At 44.7% G+C, this 17480-nt stretch overlaps 1 protein-coding gene across 1 annotated transcript in view; it reads right to left on the bottom strand.

Moving 5' to 3' along the window:
• The window catches only part of LOC109921162 (palladin-like), a 68461-nt gene extending 53695 nt beyond the window's left edge, over positions 1-14766 (bottom strand). Inside the window, exons 1-2 of the mRNA XM_048594069.1 lie at positions 14338-14766; positions 2022-2197 (exon numbers count right to left, since the gene is read on the bottom strand). Of these exons, the coding sequence (XP_048450026.1) occupies positions 2022-2197; positions 14338-14402 (241 nt within the window). The 5' untranslated portion in view covers positions 14403-14766. The remainder of the gene's footprint in view (positions 1-2021; positions 2198-14337) is intronic.
• Positions 14767-17480: the final 2714 nt, after the last annotated feature.

The following is a 17480-nucleotide window of genomic DNA, read 5'->3' as shown; positions in this document are numbered from 1 at the left end:
TTCGGGACGGCTTCTCCCTCCCTGGGATCAGCGATGGGAATGGTCTTTGGGATGGCTTCTGCTGGGTCTTGTAGCCTGTTAGTCCAGTGCCTGCCTAGGGGGTCTAGCAACTGTACTATCTTTTCCCAAACCCAGGAGCTGTGAACTGATCTAAGATGGACTTTGTCTTAATTTTTTTTCTTATCTACACCTTCTGTTGTTAATTTAGGCACCACGGTATGGTGTCGTAAACACTTTTCACTATTTCTTGTTGTAAAAAATACAAGTGACAATAAATGACTATTGTGTTCTATTCTACATCCTGTTAGGATGAGGGTTGTACTGTCCAGTGGAAAGAGGTTGTACTGTAACTACTAAAGGGGAGGGCTGAATGGCCTCATTGTGCACTGCACCCATCCTATGATTCGATCTCTGTGATGTCCCCCAGTTGTACAGCCCTCTGAGAGCCCGAGCTCTCTTCCAATTCCTAACCCTAAGCCTTACAATGCTATGTCTTCAGCTACATTGGCCTTCAGCTCATGAATTTCTTCCAGCCTCTCCTCTGTTCAGCTCTTTGGCGAAGTAGGTAATTTAAGGCAGAGAGGAGGAAGAATCACTTCACTCAGAGGATGGTAAATCTTCGCAATTCCCTATCTCAGAAGACACTCAATCCGGAAGCTAATGGCATTAAGTGGCAGTATGGGAAAGTGGCAGTGAGGTAGATGTTGGGCCAGGGCAGAGCATCCTCAATGAGCTGCATTGCCTACTCCTGTTCCTATGTTCGTGAGATTTGGCTTGTTGGACCTGAAGAAGTGGTAGTGCGGAGGTATGGTCACTGGACTAGCAATTCAGAGACCGAGGCCAATGCTTTGGTAGATGTGGGTTCAAATCTCACCATGGTGGTTGGTGACATTTTAATTTGCTAATTAAAGAGGAGGTAGTGGCCTAGTGGTATTGTTGCTGGATTGTTAATCCGGAGACCCAGGCAATGTTCTGGGTACCCAGGTTCGAATCCCACCACCGCAGATGGGAGAAGTTGAATTCAACAAAAATCTGAAATTAAGAGTCTAGCGATGACCATGAATCCAGTGTTGATTGTTGGGGAAAAATCCATCAGGTTCACTAATGTCCTTTAGGGAAGGAAACTGCTATCCTGACCTGGCCTATATGTGACTCCAGACCCACACCAATGTGGATGACTCTTAACTGCCTTACAAAGTGGCCTAGAAAGCTGCTCAGTTCAAGGGTAACTAGGGATGGGCAGTAAATGCCAGCCTTGCCAGTGAAGCTGACATCCCATACATAAATTAAAAACCATTCAGAGGCTCTGTGTCAAATTTGTCCAATAAACATTGCAGTGAAGTACCTTGGGATATTTCAATGTTATCAAAGAGGCCATACCATTGTAAGGTCATTGCCTATCATTGTTGCTTCTTCTATACCCACTTCTGTGTCAGTCTTCCTGACACCTCCAGCAGCTAGGGATTTACAGAATGCAACTCACCATGGTGGCTCAGTGGTCAGCACTACGGCCTCATGACACCAGGAACCTGGGTTTGATTCCACCCTCAGCTGATTGTCCGTGTGGAGTTTGCACATTATCCCTTTGTCTGCGTGGGTTGTCTCCGGGTGCTCCGGTTTCCTCTCTCAGTCCAAGGATGTGCAGGTTAGGTGGGTTGGCCGTGCTAAATTTCCCATAGGGTCCAGGGATGTGCAGGCTAGGTGGGTTGGCCATGGGAAATGTAGGGATAGGGTAGGGGAGTGGGTCTGGGTGGGATGCTCTCCAGAGAGTTGGTGTAGATTCAATGGGCCAAATGGCCTGCTTCCACATTGTAGGGATTCTGCGAACCCATTCCCCAAAACAAACCATTCCACCTCTGAGGTTGGTGGATGTCTTTGGACAGAATACACACAGAGTGAAGAACATTGAGTTGGCGGGAGGGGGGATTGCTTAAAGGGGTAAGCCACCTTAGACACACCTGAGAAAGTGTTTTATATCAGACTGCTCCCGAGCAGCAGGAAGTTGAACAAATGTCACTCACCTTCAATATAGACCTCTGCGGATGTTGTGTCTGATCCGAAGCAGTTGGTTGCTGTACAGCTGTAGCGTCCAGTGTCGTCTTCGAAGGCTTCAGCAATAGCTAAAGTGCAGAGGTCACCATCCTGGGATATCCGGATATCTGGGGAATTCTCCAACTCCCTTCCCTCACAGAACCATCTGCGGATTTAGGCAAATAGAAACGGAGAACATTATATCTACCTTTCAATTAGCCTGCAGCCAGAAAGAAACAAGCAACTTGAAAGTAAAATCTATCCCATGTCGGAGGATGAACAGCTCAGGGAGAGGCCACTGTGAAGCTTTGAAAGCTCAGGGCAAATGAGTTCAACAACCTACATGGTAAAAATGACAACTTAAAGGAAACTTCAAGCTCACCCTCTTAACAGAACAGAAGTGTATAGTGTACTTCACCAGCCACACCCTTCTGAATATTAACAATATACGCATTTTCTTCATAATGAGGGTTGAACTGTAACTAAAGACAACTTATCTGGGCGGTTCCTTCAAAAAAATACTGGATAGTAAAGGAGAGTGGTGGACTCCGATTGCAATCAGAGTACCGGAAGAAGGGGGTGATTAGATAATGGATGTAGCAAAGTACAGTATAGAGCAATGCTATTAGTTGACAATGAGTGTAATCAGCGCAAACCAGGAGCCAGTGCCAGGACCTAATGTTAGCATTCCACATTTTTCCAACGGGAGGGGTTGACCTGCTAACTTTATGACAGCTCTGTGAAACTCAAACCCTCAATGAGACAGGATTCCGTGACGAGACTTTTCTTCTTGTAAGCTCTCATCTTGCCTGCCAACATTCAGTGTCGTTTGACCCGGATTGGAAGGAGCTGAGATTTAGGACTCTGCCAATGAGGTACTGAGCTATCGCTGGAGGCCAGCCATTTTTTCTGCTTATCCATCAGAAACCACCTCGTGGTGTTTGATTGTTCTGTGCCTGTTGATGAGGGTCTCATAATGTGATTGATTGATTGGTTTAGCCTGGTTGTAGACTCAGAGCAAAATAAATTGACATGGCAGAAACTATTTAAAACATTTGTGTCAACGACAAATTTGCCAGTCTTGCCTCCCACATTTAAGTCCAAATAACAGCAGGATTATCCAACACTGAACCCTGTGGAACACAATGGGAAACCACTTTCCATTTGCTAAAATATCCAATGTCTTTTGTTTCTTGTCAGTTGGCCAATTTTGGATCCAACATATCCCCTATATCCCATAAGCCTTTACTTTTCTAACTAGCATTCCATGTGGAACCTTGTCAAACACCTTCCCAAACTACACGGGCCTCTTCAATTCTCTTTATTATTCCCTCAAAAAATTAATTTATGCTCATCAGAAACAATCTTATAGGAACAGGAGTGGGCCATTCAGCCCTCAAGCCTGTTCCACCATTCATTGAGATCATAGCTCATCCGTGACCTAACTCTATATTCCTGCCTTTTGCCCCATGTCCCTCGAACAAAACTTTATCTCAGATTTAAAGTTAATTAAAATTAAAATAACACCTGATCCGGCAATACCTTTCCTTAACAAAACTATGCCTTCTGACCCTGCTTAATTTGCCCCTTCCTTGTCCTGTTTCTCAGAATTGATTCTGATAATTTTGCCCACCACCCAAGTCAGATTGACCAGCCCTTACTTATTTAATGAATCCCTTGTTTTGATTTAATTTGATTTGATTTTATGTATTATTGTCACAGTGAAAAGTTTTATTTTGCGTGCAGTACAGGCAGATCATACCATACAAAGTACATGAGGGTAATAGAACAAAGCGAGGAATACAGTGTTATGGCTGCAGAGAAGGTGCACACAGAGCAATATCAACATTAAATTTAAAATTTGAGGGGACCATTCAGAAGTCTAATAACAGCGAGGAAGAAGCTGTTCCTGAATCTATTCCTAGAAGTAAACAAGTGTTTGTATCTTCTGCCCGATGGAAAAGGGTGGAAGATAGTTTAACCGGGGTGGAGGGGTCTTTGATTATGTTGGTTACCTTCCCAAGGCAGCGGGAAGTATAGATGGTGCCCTTTTTAAACAACGGTACAACATTTGCAGACCTTCAATCCTACTGAGGATTGAAAAATGATCTTCAACAGCATCTGCTATTTCTTTGCTGGCTTCCTTCAACAGCCTGGGATACAATCCATCTGCGCCTGATCATTTATCCAACTTAAAGGATGTTAGCTCCTGCAATATTCCCTATCATCTTACACTTATTTTACCATAGAGAGGAAAGGTCTTTCATTATTCTGTTGATAATTCTTTTTACTGTGTCAGCCAACGCTCCCACACCATAACCCAATAAAAGATGGTGGCAGAGTGGCAATTTCACTGGTATTTGTAAGCCAGCAGGTCCAGACTAATATTCTGAGAGCATGGGCTTAAATTCCAACACTGCAGCTGGTAGAATTGCATCAATCTAGAATTGAAAGTCATTCTCAGTAATGGTGACCATGAAAATGTCATTGAATGTTGTTAAAAAAATACCCATCTGGCTCCCTAATGCCTTGTTGGGGAGGTAATCTAACATGATGCGGTCGGTATGAGCTTACAAACTCACAAACAACATGGTTAAATCTTTACTATTGTCTGATGTGGCCAAGCAAGTTGAGGGCTCAAAGAAAACAGAGGTCAGAGAATCGTTGATCTTCTTAGCTCTTCCTCTGCAGCACTTTCCAAACCCGCAATCTCTGCCATCTAGAAGGACAAGGGCAGCAGATACATGGGAATGCCACCCCCTGCAAATTCTCGCCAAGCCACGCATCATCCTGACTTGGAAATATATCACCGTTCCTTCACTGTCACTGGGTCAAAATCCTGCAATTCCCTCCCTAATAGCATTGTGGGTCAACCCACAGCACATGGACTGCAGAAGTTCAAGATGGCAGCTCACCACCACCTTCTCAAGGGGCAACTAGGAATGAGCAATAAATACTGGACCAGCCAACAACTCAGATCCCCCAAATGAATTAAAGAGCAGTGATGTCCTTTGTGTAATGCAGTGGCTAGCACTGTACACAAAATTCCAGCAATGGCCTAAACAACAATTTATTCAGTTCCAGCATTTTGTATTCTACGCCTCATCCAATGAGGGGAAGCGTTCCACATTCCTTCTTTACCACCTTTTCTTTCTGCCCTGCCACCTTCAATGACCAACGAATATGAGCTTCAAGGTCTCCCACTTCCTCTCCCTCTCTCAATCCCCCTCTCGTTGTAAGGACCCAGGGACCGCAATGGTTCAAGACGGCAGCTCACCAACACCTTCTCAAGGGGCATCTAGAGACGGGCAATAAATGCTGGACTCGTCAGTGTTGCCTTAGCGGTTGAAATAATAGCTAAAGGAATAAAAGTGGCACAGACATCAACAGAGTGGGGCTTCTGGGCCACAATAGGTGGTGTTCAATCGAATGGTCAAGCACAATGCATATGATTGGTTGATGAGACAGAAAGCTGCCATGGAGGCCTTGTGTCTGGTACGCAGTGTGTGGATGAGAAACAGAATCAGATTCAATCCGAGTCTTCAAAACTAAATTGGATTAATCGTTGCAGAAGAATGAAGCACAGGGCTCTGGGGATACAAAGCAGTGGGAAAACAGGCTAATTGCACGATCCTTAGAAGATCCAGCATAGGCACAATGGGCTGAAGGGTGCCTCTCCATGCTTACAATTCTGTGGCTTGCAACTCATACAAATGTTGGCACTGAAACACATCATGTGGATATTAGCGTTGTTATGCCAAGTGTCTTATTTACGCTTTCAACAGCATTGGCAATCCTCATCTTGACAAGTACATGAGGAAAAAGAAAAAGTGACATTATTTTATATGTCTGTTCCAGAGAAGGCATCGCAAGGGCTTGGAATTCCTCTTCTAATGAAAACCAGTACAGTTTCGACACTATTTTTTTAAAAAAGTTTAACCTGTTTTTCTAATCAACCTGTTCAGAGATGTTATTACACACCTCTGGAGCAGGTCGGGCTTGAACACTAACACTGCGCCACAAGAGGGGCCCCTCACTCAACTCTGTATAATTAGTGACTCGTTGACAAAACTGCATTCTCAGAATTTGCACGTTTGCTGGCTGCAAATTCACCACTCGTTAAGGAGAGAGAAAAAGCAGACGTCGCCTTGTTTTCAAATCAACGGAGCAATGTCAGACATTCCACTGGCTGCAAGCATTGAGCCTCAAGGCTGTCAACTCTCTAGGAATGCCCTGGAGTCTCCAGGAACTCAAGTTTAATTTCCTGGACAACCACAAAGAGCAAAGGCCAGTGAGAAACGTCCGCAGGGAATTGTGCTTTCCCCCCTACTTTTCCTTGAGATTGAACACTTTGGTTTGTAAATAGATCAGACGATTGATAGACAAGTTGGCTCAGCTCTCCTTGGAGAGAAGAAAGCTGAGAGCAGGTTTGATCAAGGGTTTCAAAATCATGAGTATGCTGGATAGAGTAGAAAGGGAGAGGCTGTTCCCACTTGTAAATGCAATGAGGGCACAGATTTAAAGTGATGTGCAAACAAAGCAAACGTGATGTAAGAAAAGTTTTTTTGCCCACAGCAAGTAGTTAGGGTAAGGAATACGCTACCTTGAAATGTGGTGGGCACTGGATGACTATTTGGATAGAAACAGTGAGAGAAGTAGGAGGTTGGCACCAGGTAATGACGCTGGTTTGAAGAGCTGGTACAGGCACAATGGGCAGAATGGCCTCCTTCTGCACGGTTACAATTCCGTGGTAAAGGAGAAGATATGTGTTGGACTGGGAATCAAGAATCATCCAGTCAGTTTGGGAAGGCAGGTTGGAGAAACAGGCATGTGGGCAATGCACTGACGGTAACGTGGGGGCAGGACAGTCAGAAGTCAAAAATCATGTGCTGTAATCTCGTAAATACATTTGGTCAGAGATGGCAAACAGGTTGTGGCTCAATGCAGCAGATTAATTACCAACATTCCAATACTCTCCCAATAATACCAATACTCTTACCAATTTTTATAGATGCACCATAGAAAACATCCTCTTTGGATGCATCACAGCTTGGTATGGTAACTGCTCTTCCCAAGACCACAAGAAAACACCGAGAGTCATGAACGCAGCCCAGGTCCATTACGCAAACCAGGCTTTCATCCATTGACTCCACCTGCTGCTGTCTTGGGAAAGTAGCCAACATAATCAAAGACCCCTCCCATCCACGTTATGTTCTCTTCCACCCTCTTCTGTAGAGCAGAAGATATAAAAGGTTGAAAACATGCACGAACAGATTCAAGAACAGCTTCTTCCCAGCTGTTATCAGACTTTTGAATAGACCACTAAAATGTTAATTCTGATCTCTCTCTCTGCACCTTCTTTGCGGCTGTAACACTGATAAAGGGCAGAGAGAGAGATCAGAATTAATATTTTAATTCTGCTACCCTGATGCACTTTGTATGGTACAATCTGCCTGTTTAGCAAGAAAAACAACACTTTTCACTGTATCTCAGTACATGATGACAATAAATCAAATCAAATCCAAATTGTGAGGAGGTCGAAGAGGACAGGACAGGTTCTCCAGATCCTGACTTCCCTCATTTTTATTTTGTGGCCATTTGATTTGGGAAGATTGCTCTCTTCCAGTTTTTATTTCCTAGATCTGTTCAAACGAGGTCCCCAACTTTAGTCAGACATATTTTATGATACGCATGGGCCAGATTTTTGCTGAGATACGAGGGCATGGGTTGAGCCCTTTAAAACAGTTTCTGGGATTCCTGCCCCATTCATGTTTTCGGCAGTTTTGACTTTTGCAGGATAAGGATGCAGTGAGTCAGAACACAGCAATCCCACCCCTTCAGGCTCCATGGCCATGGTGCGTAGATTAATAATTCCCTCTCTGCACCCACTCCAAACTTCCAGTGATTTCAGTGGAGTCAGAAGTAGATGTAGTTTCCAGCCTCTCTGAGGCTTGCTATCTAATTGGAGAGAAACTTCAGAGTGCTTTGGTGCAGAGGAATCTGGGTGTCCTTGTGACAGAATCACAGAAAACTAGAATGCAGGTGCAACAACTGACAAAAGAAGGTAAATGGAATTTATTGCTGAAGGAATAGATTATAGAAGTCGGGAAGCGCTCCAGCACTCGGTGTACTGCATACAGCTTTGGGCCCCTTACTTGGAGAGTGAAGAAGCTGCATTAGAGGCAGTTTAGAGGAAGCTCACTAGATTGAGTCCAGAAAATGAGGGGTTTGTCCTATGAAGAGAGATTGAGCAGTTTAGAGTCATAGAGATGTACAGCACGGAAACAAACCCTTCTCTCCATGCCGATCAGATATTCTAAATAAATCCAGTCCCATTTACCAGCTTTTGGTCCATATCCCTCCAAACCCTTCCTATTCATGTACCCATCCAGATGCCTTTTAATTGTTGTAATTGTACCAGCCTCCACCACTTCCTTTGGCAGCTCATTCCATATATGCACCACCCTCTGAGTGAAAAAGTTTCCCCTTATGTCCCTTTTAAATCTGTCCCCTCTCACCTTATGCTGCTTGGCCTGCTGTGTTCATCCAGCTCTGCACCTTCCTGTCTTAAACCTATGCCCTCTAGTTTTGGACTCCCTTACCCTGGGAAAAAGACCATAGTTATTTACCCTATCCATGCCAACCTCTTTTAAAGTCACCCCTCAGCCTCTGACGCTCCAGGGAAAATAGCCCCAGCCTATTCAGCCTCTCACTATAGATCAAACCTTCAATCTTGGCAACATCCTTGCAAATCTTATCTACACACTTTCAAGTTTAACAACATCTTTCCTATAGCAGGGAAACCAGAACTGAAAGGTGTATTCCAAAAGTGGCCAAACCAATGTCCCAAAAGGCCGCAAAATGATATTCCAACTTAGCGCTATACTCTCTGGAGTTCAGAAGAATTGGACAAGATCTAATTGAGAGATATAAAATACTAAAAGGGATTGACAAAGTACAGCAGATGTTTCTCCTTGTGGAACGATCTACATGAGATGTCATGGATTTAGGATAAAGGGTAGCAGATTTAAAGCAGATAGGAAGAGAAATTACTTCTCTCAAAGGGTTGTGAATCTGTGGAATTCACTCCCCCAGAGTGTGTTGGACTCCAGAAACTGAATAAACTGAAGGAGGAGACAAAAAGATTTAGAAGTAGTGATGGGGTGAAAGGTTACAGGGAGAGGGCAGGAAAATGGAATTGAGGCTGAGATGAGGTCTGCCAAGATTGTATTAGATGGCAGGGCAGGCCTGAGGGGCTGAATGGCCTTCCCCAGCTCCACATTCTTATAAATCATGTGGGAACTGAGTGTCAATTAAAAAGAAAAAAAGTCAAAGCCAAAATGCAAAACAAACATTTGTCCTTTCAGTTTCAATAGTTGTATTCTGTACTGTAGGTTATGTGTGGTTTCACGGCAGTGATTGGTTTAAGGGCTCTGCCTAATGAAAGGAAGTTCACCATTATTTTCACCAGCATTGTGTGAGCATTGAGATGTAATCATGTATTTTTTCCATTGTGTCCATTTTCCTTTTGGGAATGCAATCAACATTGAAGAGAGAGCAAAAAAATACGCTGTTTGGAATCTCATGTATAATGTTCTGAAGTGACTTAAACGTCCAGCTTCCTTTTAAAATGAAAGAATATATATTGTCAGCAGTATCCAAGTGAGAAAGAAGCCTCGACCCTGCTATTTGACTCCTGTGTTTGAATTGATCTGGGAATCAGAAGCAGGAGTGGGCCATTCGGCCCTTTGAGCTTGCTCCATGTAGACATTTGGGAAAAAGCCATTGGGTTATTCCAAACTCAGGAGGTGCCATTGGGTTCATGGGGATTCTGTATTTGCCCTTGCTTTCCCCTCACGTGTTGCCATTCACTTTCTGTCTGCTTCAGACGTTAAATTTACAGACTTAGGAGGAGGCCATTCAGCCTGTCTTGCCCGGGTATTGTTTTGTTCCACAAAAGCCTCCTCCTTTCCCAAACACATCAGGATACCCTCCGATTCCTTTCTCGCTCTTCTGTTTAATCGAACTCCATTTTCCTGGTATCTAATTGCATCCAGGAGTGTGAGGAACAACAGCAGGAATGCTTCACTCTGTTCATTGACCTGAGCCAAGTGAATTGCAAGGCTGAAAGGTTCAGATATTCAAGAAACCTCATCGCAAACCTGCAACAGCTTCACAATGTGTCAAGTGGAAGCTCGGAACCAGACCCCTTCCAAATCCAGCCAAACAAGGCTGTGTGATAGCCCCTGACAACACAGTGTGGAGCTCGAGGAACACAGCAGGCCAGGCAGCATCAGAGGAGCAGGAAAGTTGACGCTTCTGGTCCCGACCCAACATGTCAACGCTCTTGCTCCACTGATGCTGCCTGGCCTGCTGTGTTCCTCCAGCTCGACACTGTGACTCCAGCATCTGCAGTTCTTGCTAGCTCTGTGTGATAGCCCTTGAACCAGTTACAATCTATCTGACAGTGATTATTCACCTTAGCAAACACCAACAGCCTGCTGATGTTGGCACTGAATACCGTTCGCGAGAAAAGCTCTCTAACCTCAGTTGCCTCTGTGCCAAAGGTTATTGGCACACCATAGATAGACAGGATTGACAGTTAATGAATGGGTGGCTGTAGTTACATTGCCCACTCTGTAATGGCTTTGCAAACCATCTCGGTCTCTTCAATTCTGCGCAAAAAAAGACTTGGCCACTTCTCTAATGTTGCCAAAACAAAACTCTTACCTCAAACCACCACTGGTCAGCAAAATATTTTACCTCCCTTGTATCTTGAAAGAGAGACTCTAGAACATGAGGAAGACTTCCTCTACTTTGGCAACTTGTCATGCCTGGTCTGGCCTACGTTGACACTCCCGGAAGGTCAGCATTGACGAGGAGATCCAACTGCAGGTCAGCCGCACCAGTTCATAAAACTATGGCAGTGAGTGTTTGGTAACAAGAACAAAGGGACACAGGATTAAGGTGAGAGGGGGTATGTTGAAAGGAGATGTGAGAGGCAGGATTTTTACACAGAGAGGGTGATGGGTGCCTGGAATGTGCTGCCAGGAGAGGAGGTAGAAGCAGATATGATATCAATATTTAAGAGGTATTTAGGCAGACACAAGAACAGGCAGGGAATACAGGGATACGGACTATGTGCAGGCAGATGGGAATAGTTTGGAATGGCATCATGGTCATGATGCATGTAACTTTGCATCTCCCACAGCTAACCCACCTAGCCTGCACATTTTTGGATACCAAGGGCAATTAAGCATGGTCAATCCACCTAACCTGCACATTTTTGGATTGTGGGAGGAAACCCACGCAGACACGGGGAGAATGTGCAAACTGCACACAGACAGTCACCCGAGGGTGGAACTGAACCTGGGTCCCTGGCGCTGTGAGGCAGCAGTGCTGACCACTGAGCCACCATGCCGCTCCTAATCATTAAGAAGGCACTACTAATTGCTCCGAACGTGTCCATCCAGCTGCTTACTGATGAGGCAGAGGAGGAAAGAGCAGGAAGAGTATCCTACACTTGGAGTGGTGGGGGGGGAAGTGTCCTGCTCTGAGCTCTCAATAACCTGTGGGGCGGGATCATCATGACACCAGATTATAGTCCAACAAGTTTGTTTAAAATTACAAGCTTTTGGAGTCTCACTCCTTCTTCAGGTGTTATTGAGCGAGGTGGCATCAGACACAGAATTTATAAGTAAAAGATCAAAGGATCACAAGACCGATGAGGATGTATTAGACAAACCTAAGATGCAGTCAATCAATCAATGTGGCGTTTTATAAATTCTTACTTTAGAAATAAAACCAGTCTGACTCCAAACCAAAACAAAAACAGGTTCTCAACAAGGCCTCACGCCTAACATTTGGGGATTAAGGGTTACAGGGAGAATGCGGGAAAATGGGGTTGAGAAACTTATCAGCTATGATTGAACGGTGGAGCAGAATCAATGGGCTGAATGGCCTAATCTCTGCTCCTATGTTTCATGATCTTATGGTCGTTGTCCGACCTAAAATGTCATCTCTTCTTTACACTGATAAAACCTTTAGTTCTCTCAGGGCAGTGACTTGAAAGGAATCTGTGGATTTACATATACATAGTAATCAATTAAAACCTTCTAACTGACTAAAGATTTAACAGCATCTTAGGCTTGTTGAGTACATCCTCATCAATGGTGTGACCCTTTGATCTTTTACTTATAAATTCTGGGTCTGATTCCACCTCTCTCACCGTCACCTGAAGAAGGAGCAAGGCTCTGAAAGTTTGTATTTTCAAATAAGCCTGTTGGACTATAACCTGGTGTTTTGTGATTTCTGATCATTTCTCATGGCCCTAACTCAGAAATCCCTGCTGAGATAATTATAGCTAAAGAGAACAAATGCTAACAGGACAAAAGTAACACGACACCAGGTTATAGTCCAACAGGATTACACTTCACCTGATGAAGGAGCAGCGCTGTGAAAGCTTGTGATTTCAAATAAACCTGTTGGACTATAACCTGGTGTTGTGTGACTTCTGACTTAGTCCACCTCAATCCAACACCGGCACCTGCACATCAGTACACAAGTAGATTAATCTTATCATCTTGCACTAGTCAGAAATAGAAGATGAGTCCTACAGGACAGAACGTTTCAATTTTTTGTCTTCATTCATCAATGTTTAGATTCTGTACTACCAAAGGATTATTTATAATTATAACTAAAGCTTTCGAAATTCAACAAATCATTTAGAATAGTCTTTGGAAAATGTCAAAAAAGCCTCCATTGGAAATGTACAAGCCAATGGGAATTTATTTTTTTCTAACCTAAACCAGATGGCCTGTCTACCAAATCCATCTAGCAGATTACTTTGCTTCGTAACACTTAACATCAGCTTTAGCCTGTTTTTCCTTCATTGTAAAAGAGTGAAAAAAAAAGCTTCAGATCATGACATTTAAACTGATCTTATTTGTGCTTCAAGGACATAAACCTGTGATACAACACTGTGAGCTCAGGCCTGTGGACCGGTCAAACTAGGGTGCCTTTGAATTCTGCATTAATGTGAAATGGTCCTGTTTAGTTTGGATAAACCTCAAGTGAGGATCATGCCCTGTGCTCTTCATTTTGAAGGGAAAAATTGGACCTGTCCAAAGTAGGGGTGGAATGCACATCAGGGTCCCACCCACTACTTTTACAATATCTTCCTGACTCTGTGAAACTCAGGTTCCCAGTGTACCATGCCACTGTTACATCACTCTCTCTCAGATGAGATGTTAAAGTGAGGTGTCCCTTGCATTCTCAGGTAAATATGAAAGATTCTACACACCCTGTTTCGAAGAAGAGCAGACAGGTTGTGCCCTTTGTCTGAACTAATAATCATTTCTCAATCAACGTCACAACAAAAGGTCATCTGCTGTTAGCACTTAGAGTCACAGAGATGTACTGCATGGAAACAGACCCTTTGGTCCAACTTGTCCATGCCGACCAGATATCCTAAATCAATTTAGTTCCATTTGCCAGCATTTGGCCCAAATCCCCCTAAACCCTTCCTATTCATATACCCATCCAGATGCTTTTTAAATGTTGTAATTGTACCAGTCTCCACCACTTCCTCTGGCAGCTCATTTCATACACACACCACCCTCTGCGTGAGAAAGTTGCCCCTCAGGTCCCTTTTAAATCTTTCCCCTCTCACCTTAAACCTATGCCCTCTAGTTTTGGACTCCCCCACCCTTGGAAAAATACCTTGGCTATTCACCCTATCCATGCCCCTCATGATTTTATAAATCTCTATAAGGTCACCCCTCAGCCTCTGACGCTCCAGGGAAAATAGCCCCAGTCTATTCAGCCTCTCCAGTTAGTTCAAACCCTCCAACCCCGGCAACATCCTTGAAAATCTTTTCTGCAACTGGGAGCTGGACAGGGTAGAGAAGGAGAAGGTGTTCCTACTCATACAAGAGAAAGAACTACAGAGCATAGATTTCACACAGCAAGTAGTCTGGGTCTGGAATGCACTGTGGAAATGTGGTGGAGGCAGGTTCAATTGAGACACTCAAGAGGGTCACTGGATAATTATTTGGCTAGAAATACTGTGCAGGGATATATGGAAAAGGCAGGAGATTGGCACAAGGGGATAGAACCAGTGCAGACACGATGGGCCAAATGGCCTCCTTCAACAGGTTTGTGATTCTGAGCTCATTCCCCTTTGATACAAAGACTCTGGGGATCGCAAGTCACTTTCGAATGCCATTACGGCCGCCAAAGGCGCTATATAAATGCTGCCTTCGCCCTTCTTGTCAACACGCCCATCGTGACTCCCTTTTTACTTACCGCTTCCTGAAGCATTTGTAAGTGTACAGTGGCAGGCACCAGTTCTCACCTTGAGCTGTGCCCATCACAGACTGCCCCTTCTCTCTGTGTAAAAATCCGGCAAGAAGTCTTCGATATAAATTTAAAGTAAAAGCAACGAGAGTGTGGGGAAAGGGAGGGAGGATTCAGATGTTCCCTTCACTTCTCGGCAGATGGGAAGTCATTTGTGACAGAGCAGGGCTACGCGAGCCAAAGAAACCGTACCCGTTTCACACTCACCGCGCAGTCTAAAGCGCTGGAACCAGGAACTTAATGCATTTAGACACACAGAGAGAGAGAGAGAGAGATCAGCTGTTGGGGGGAGCAGGCTGTGTTGGAGGAACACACAGAGACAGAGGGAGAAAGAGAGAGCCCGAATTGTACAGCAGCCTTGCTGCAGGAACTCCGAACCCACACACAGCAGGACGTAGCTATCTTGGCTGCAAGTAGCAGGGTTGAGTTTTATTGACACACTCCCTGCTCTGACGGTCACTCCATTGTTGTCTCGTCCGAGACATTTATTTGATGTGTCATGCTTGGCTGAGGTGAGGCTCATTGCTGGACTCCACGATGGGAAATGGGATTTAATCTGCTCGGGGGTTTCCTGTTTTCACACATTAGACTGACGGCTTCATCAGACTGAGAGCCAGGCCCTCCAGTAAGCACACCCTCCCTGCTAGAAAGACCGGGGAATCCCCCACCTCAGGCGCCACACTGCCATCTGTAGCAGCACGGGAGGCCATTCAGCCCTTCCGAGCCGTGCCAGCAGCGTTGGGACTCGCCTTGTGCACTCTCACCGTGAAAGGGATTCAGATCTGGGGTCAGGCAGGGCTGCCCACTCTCTCCTGCCTTGTTTGTGTGTTGTAATAGAGCTTTTGTGCTGAGTCCGTCAATATTGTCTTATACCAGAACAAGGCCTGGACAGTGTGTTGCAGACTGGCACATTCCACATTTACGCGCTGAGGGATGCACTAAAAGGCGCAGTGGGTAAAGACCACTGTCTGAGGTCTTCCTGCTGTACTTCAATAGAGGTTCATTCAATTATTGGAACCTTCCAGTGCCTCAAATGAACACTTGAGTATAGTCTTATTCAAGCAAGAGATGCCTTTGGTTTGTTTGGATAGAGTTAAACTCCGAAGTTTGTTTAAAAACCAGAAGAACTGCAGATGCTGCGAATCAGGAACAAAAACACAAGTTGCTGGAAAAGCTCAGCAGGTCTGGCAGCATCTGTGAAGAAAAAATCAGAGTTAACATTTCTGGTCTGGTGACCCTTCCTCAGAAGTTCCAATGTTTTTTTGTTTTTTTGATATTGCTACTATGCAGAACAGAACTGCGTTTGTGATTATTTATAAAAATAACTTTATATGTAAAGTATATTTTTGAAATAAAAAAAGTCTTGTACAAGTAGGAAATACCTTGTGTTTGTTTGCTGGATATAGTCAAACTCCAATGTTTGTTTCTTCACACACTACTGTAAAGAACAGAGCTGTTCTAGTGACTAGGAATGAGTAAAAACTGCAGATGTTGGAGTCAGAGCTAACACAGCGTGGAGCTGGAGAGACATAGCAGGCCAGGCAGCATCAGAGGAGCAGGAAAGCTGACATTTCGGGTTTGAAGAAGGGTCCCGATGCTGCCTGGCCTGCTGTGTTCCTCCAGCTCCACACTGTGTTATCTCTGCTCTAGTGGACGATATATGTATATAACGATATTTTATGAATTAAGTATATTTTTGAAAATTAAAAAAACATCAGGAAGGATGCCAGCCTAGGGGGTGACGCTTCCAGGCAGCGGAGGCCTGCAGGTCAAAGCCTCCCTGTACATGGATGATGTTGCCGTTTTCTACTCAGATCTGTTGTCAGTTCACAGACCCATGAGCATCTGCAACCAGTTCGAACTGCCTCAGGATCCAAGGTAAATTGAGGCAAGAGTAAGCCATGTTCTTTGGGAACTGGGTCGACTGATCCTTTATCTCCTTTACCCGTCGGGAAAGATTTCTCGAAGGTGCTGGGAATATGGTTCGGAAGGGCTGGGGCGTGCGCAAAAAACTTGACAGGAGCATACAGCCAAGGTGAGGCCAAAACTGGTCCGCTCTCTCTCCATTGGGGGTAAAAACCTGGTCATCAGGTGTGAGGCACTCTCTGTTGTTGTATATGGCGCAGGTCTGGCCCATTTCCCGAACCTGTGCCATTGCAGTCACCCAAACCATCTTCCACTTCATATGGAGGTCTAAGATAGACCGTGTCCACAGGGTCTCCATGTACAAAGCTCTGTATGGGAAGGGGGGTGGGTGAACTTACCCAATGCCACCCTCATCCTGATGGCCACCTTTGTGCGTGGCTACATCAAGCTGCACGTATACCGTTGGTATGTAAACACCAAGTGTCACTGCGTTATGAGTTTGTACCTGTCTCCTGTGTTGCTAAGGCTGGGACTGGCCTCATTGTTGCTGGATGCTCCAAGTAGTTGGACTGTTCCCTATCACCTGCCCTTCAGGGAGAAATTTGCAAAGAAAAAAACCTTTGACCACTGGTCCATCAGGAAGTGGTCAGCACTTGGCGTCCTCGAGACCCTACAGGTAAAGGACAGAGCGGATCCTGTCGGGTTGTTCCGTGAGCAGGCTGCCAAAATCATTTGGCAGAATGCCTCATCATCAGAACTTTCCAACAAGCACCAAGATATCGCTTGGCTGGTGGTGAGAAGGGCACTACCTGTGAGATCCTTCATGCACATCTGTTCCATCTGCACCACTGCACCCCACCCTTGATGCAGCTGCAGGGGTGTTGGGACCTGCTCCCACATGTCGTAAGCTTTGTTACTTTAACATGGTAATCAATTACAGAAAGGTAAGTCCACAAGGCTGCAGTTTTCTTTTAACACTACAGCAGAAGTTGATTATACACAAAAAACCAAGCCAAACAAAATATAACAGTCTGAAAGATTCCATACACATGCAAAACAAAATCTCATCACTTTACATATATTCAAAATCTGAGACATTTTCTTTTCCTGTTCAATCTGTACGTTTGACTTAACTACTTCCTCTCAGTTCCTGAGATAACAAGGTGTAGAGCTGGATGAACACAGCAGGCCAAGCAGCATCATAGGAGCATGAAGGCTGACATTTC

Source organism: Rhincodon typus, chromosome 3 (genome assembly GCF_021869965.1).
Source record: "Rhincodon typus isolate 14 chromosome 3, sRhiTyp1.1, whole genome shotgun sequence".
Lineage (NCBI taxonomy): Eukaryota > Metazoa > Chordata > Chondrichthyes > Orectolobiformes > Rhincodontidae > Rhincodon > Rhincodon typus.
The sequence above is the reverse complement of the archived record's forward strand: the minus strand, read 5'-3'. Positions and strand labels throughout refer to the sequence as shown.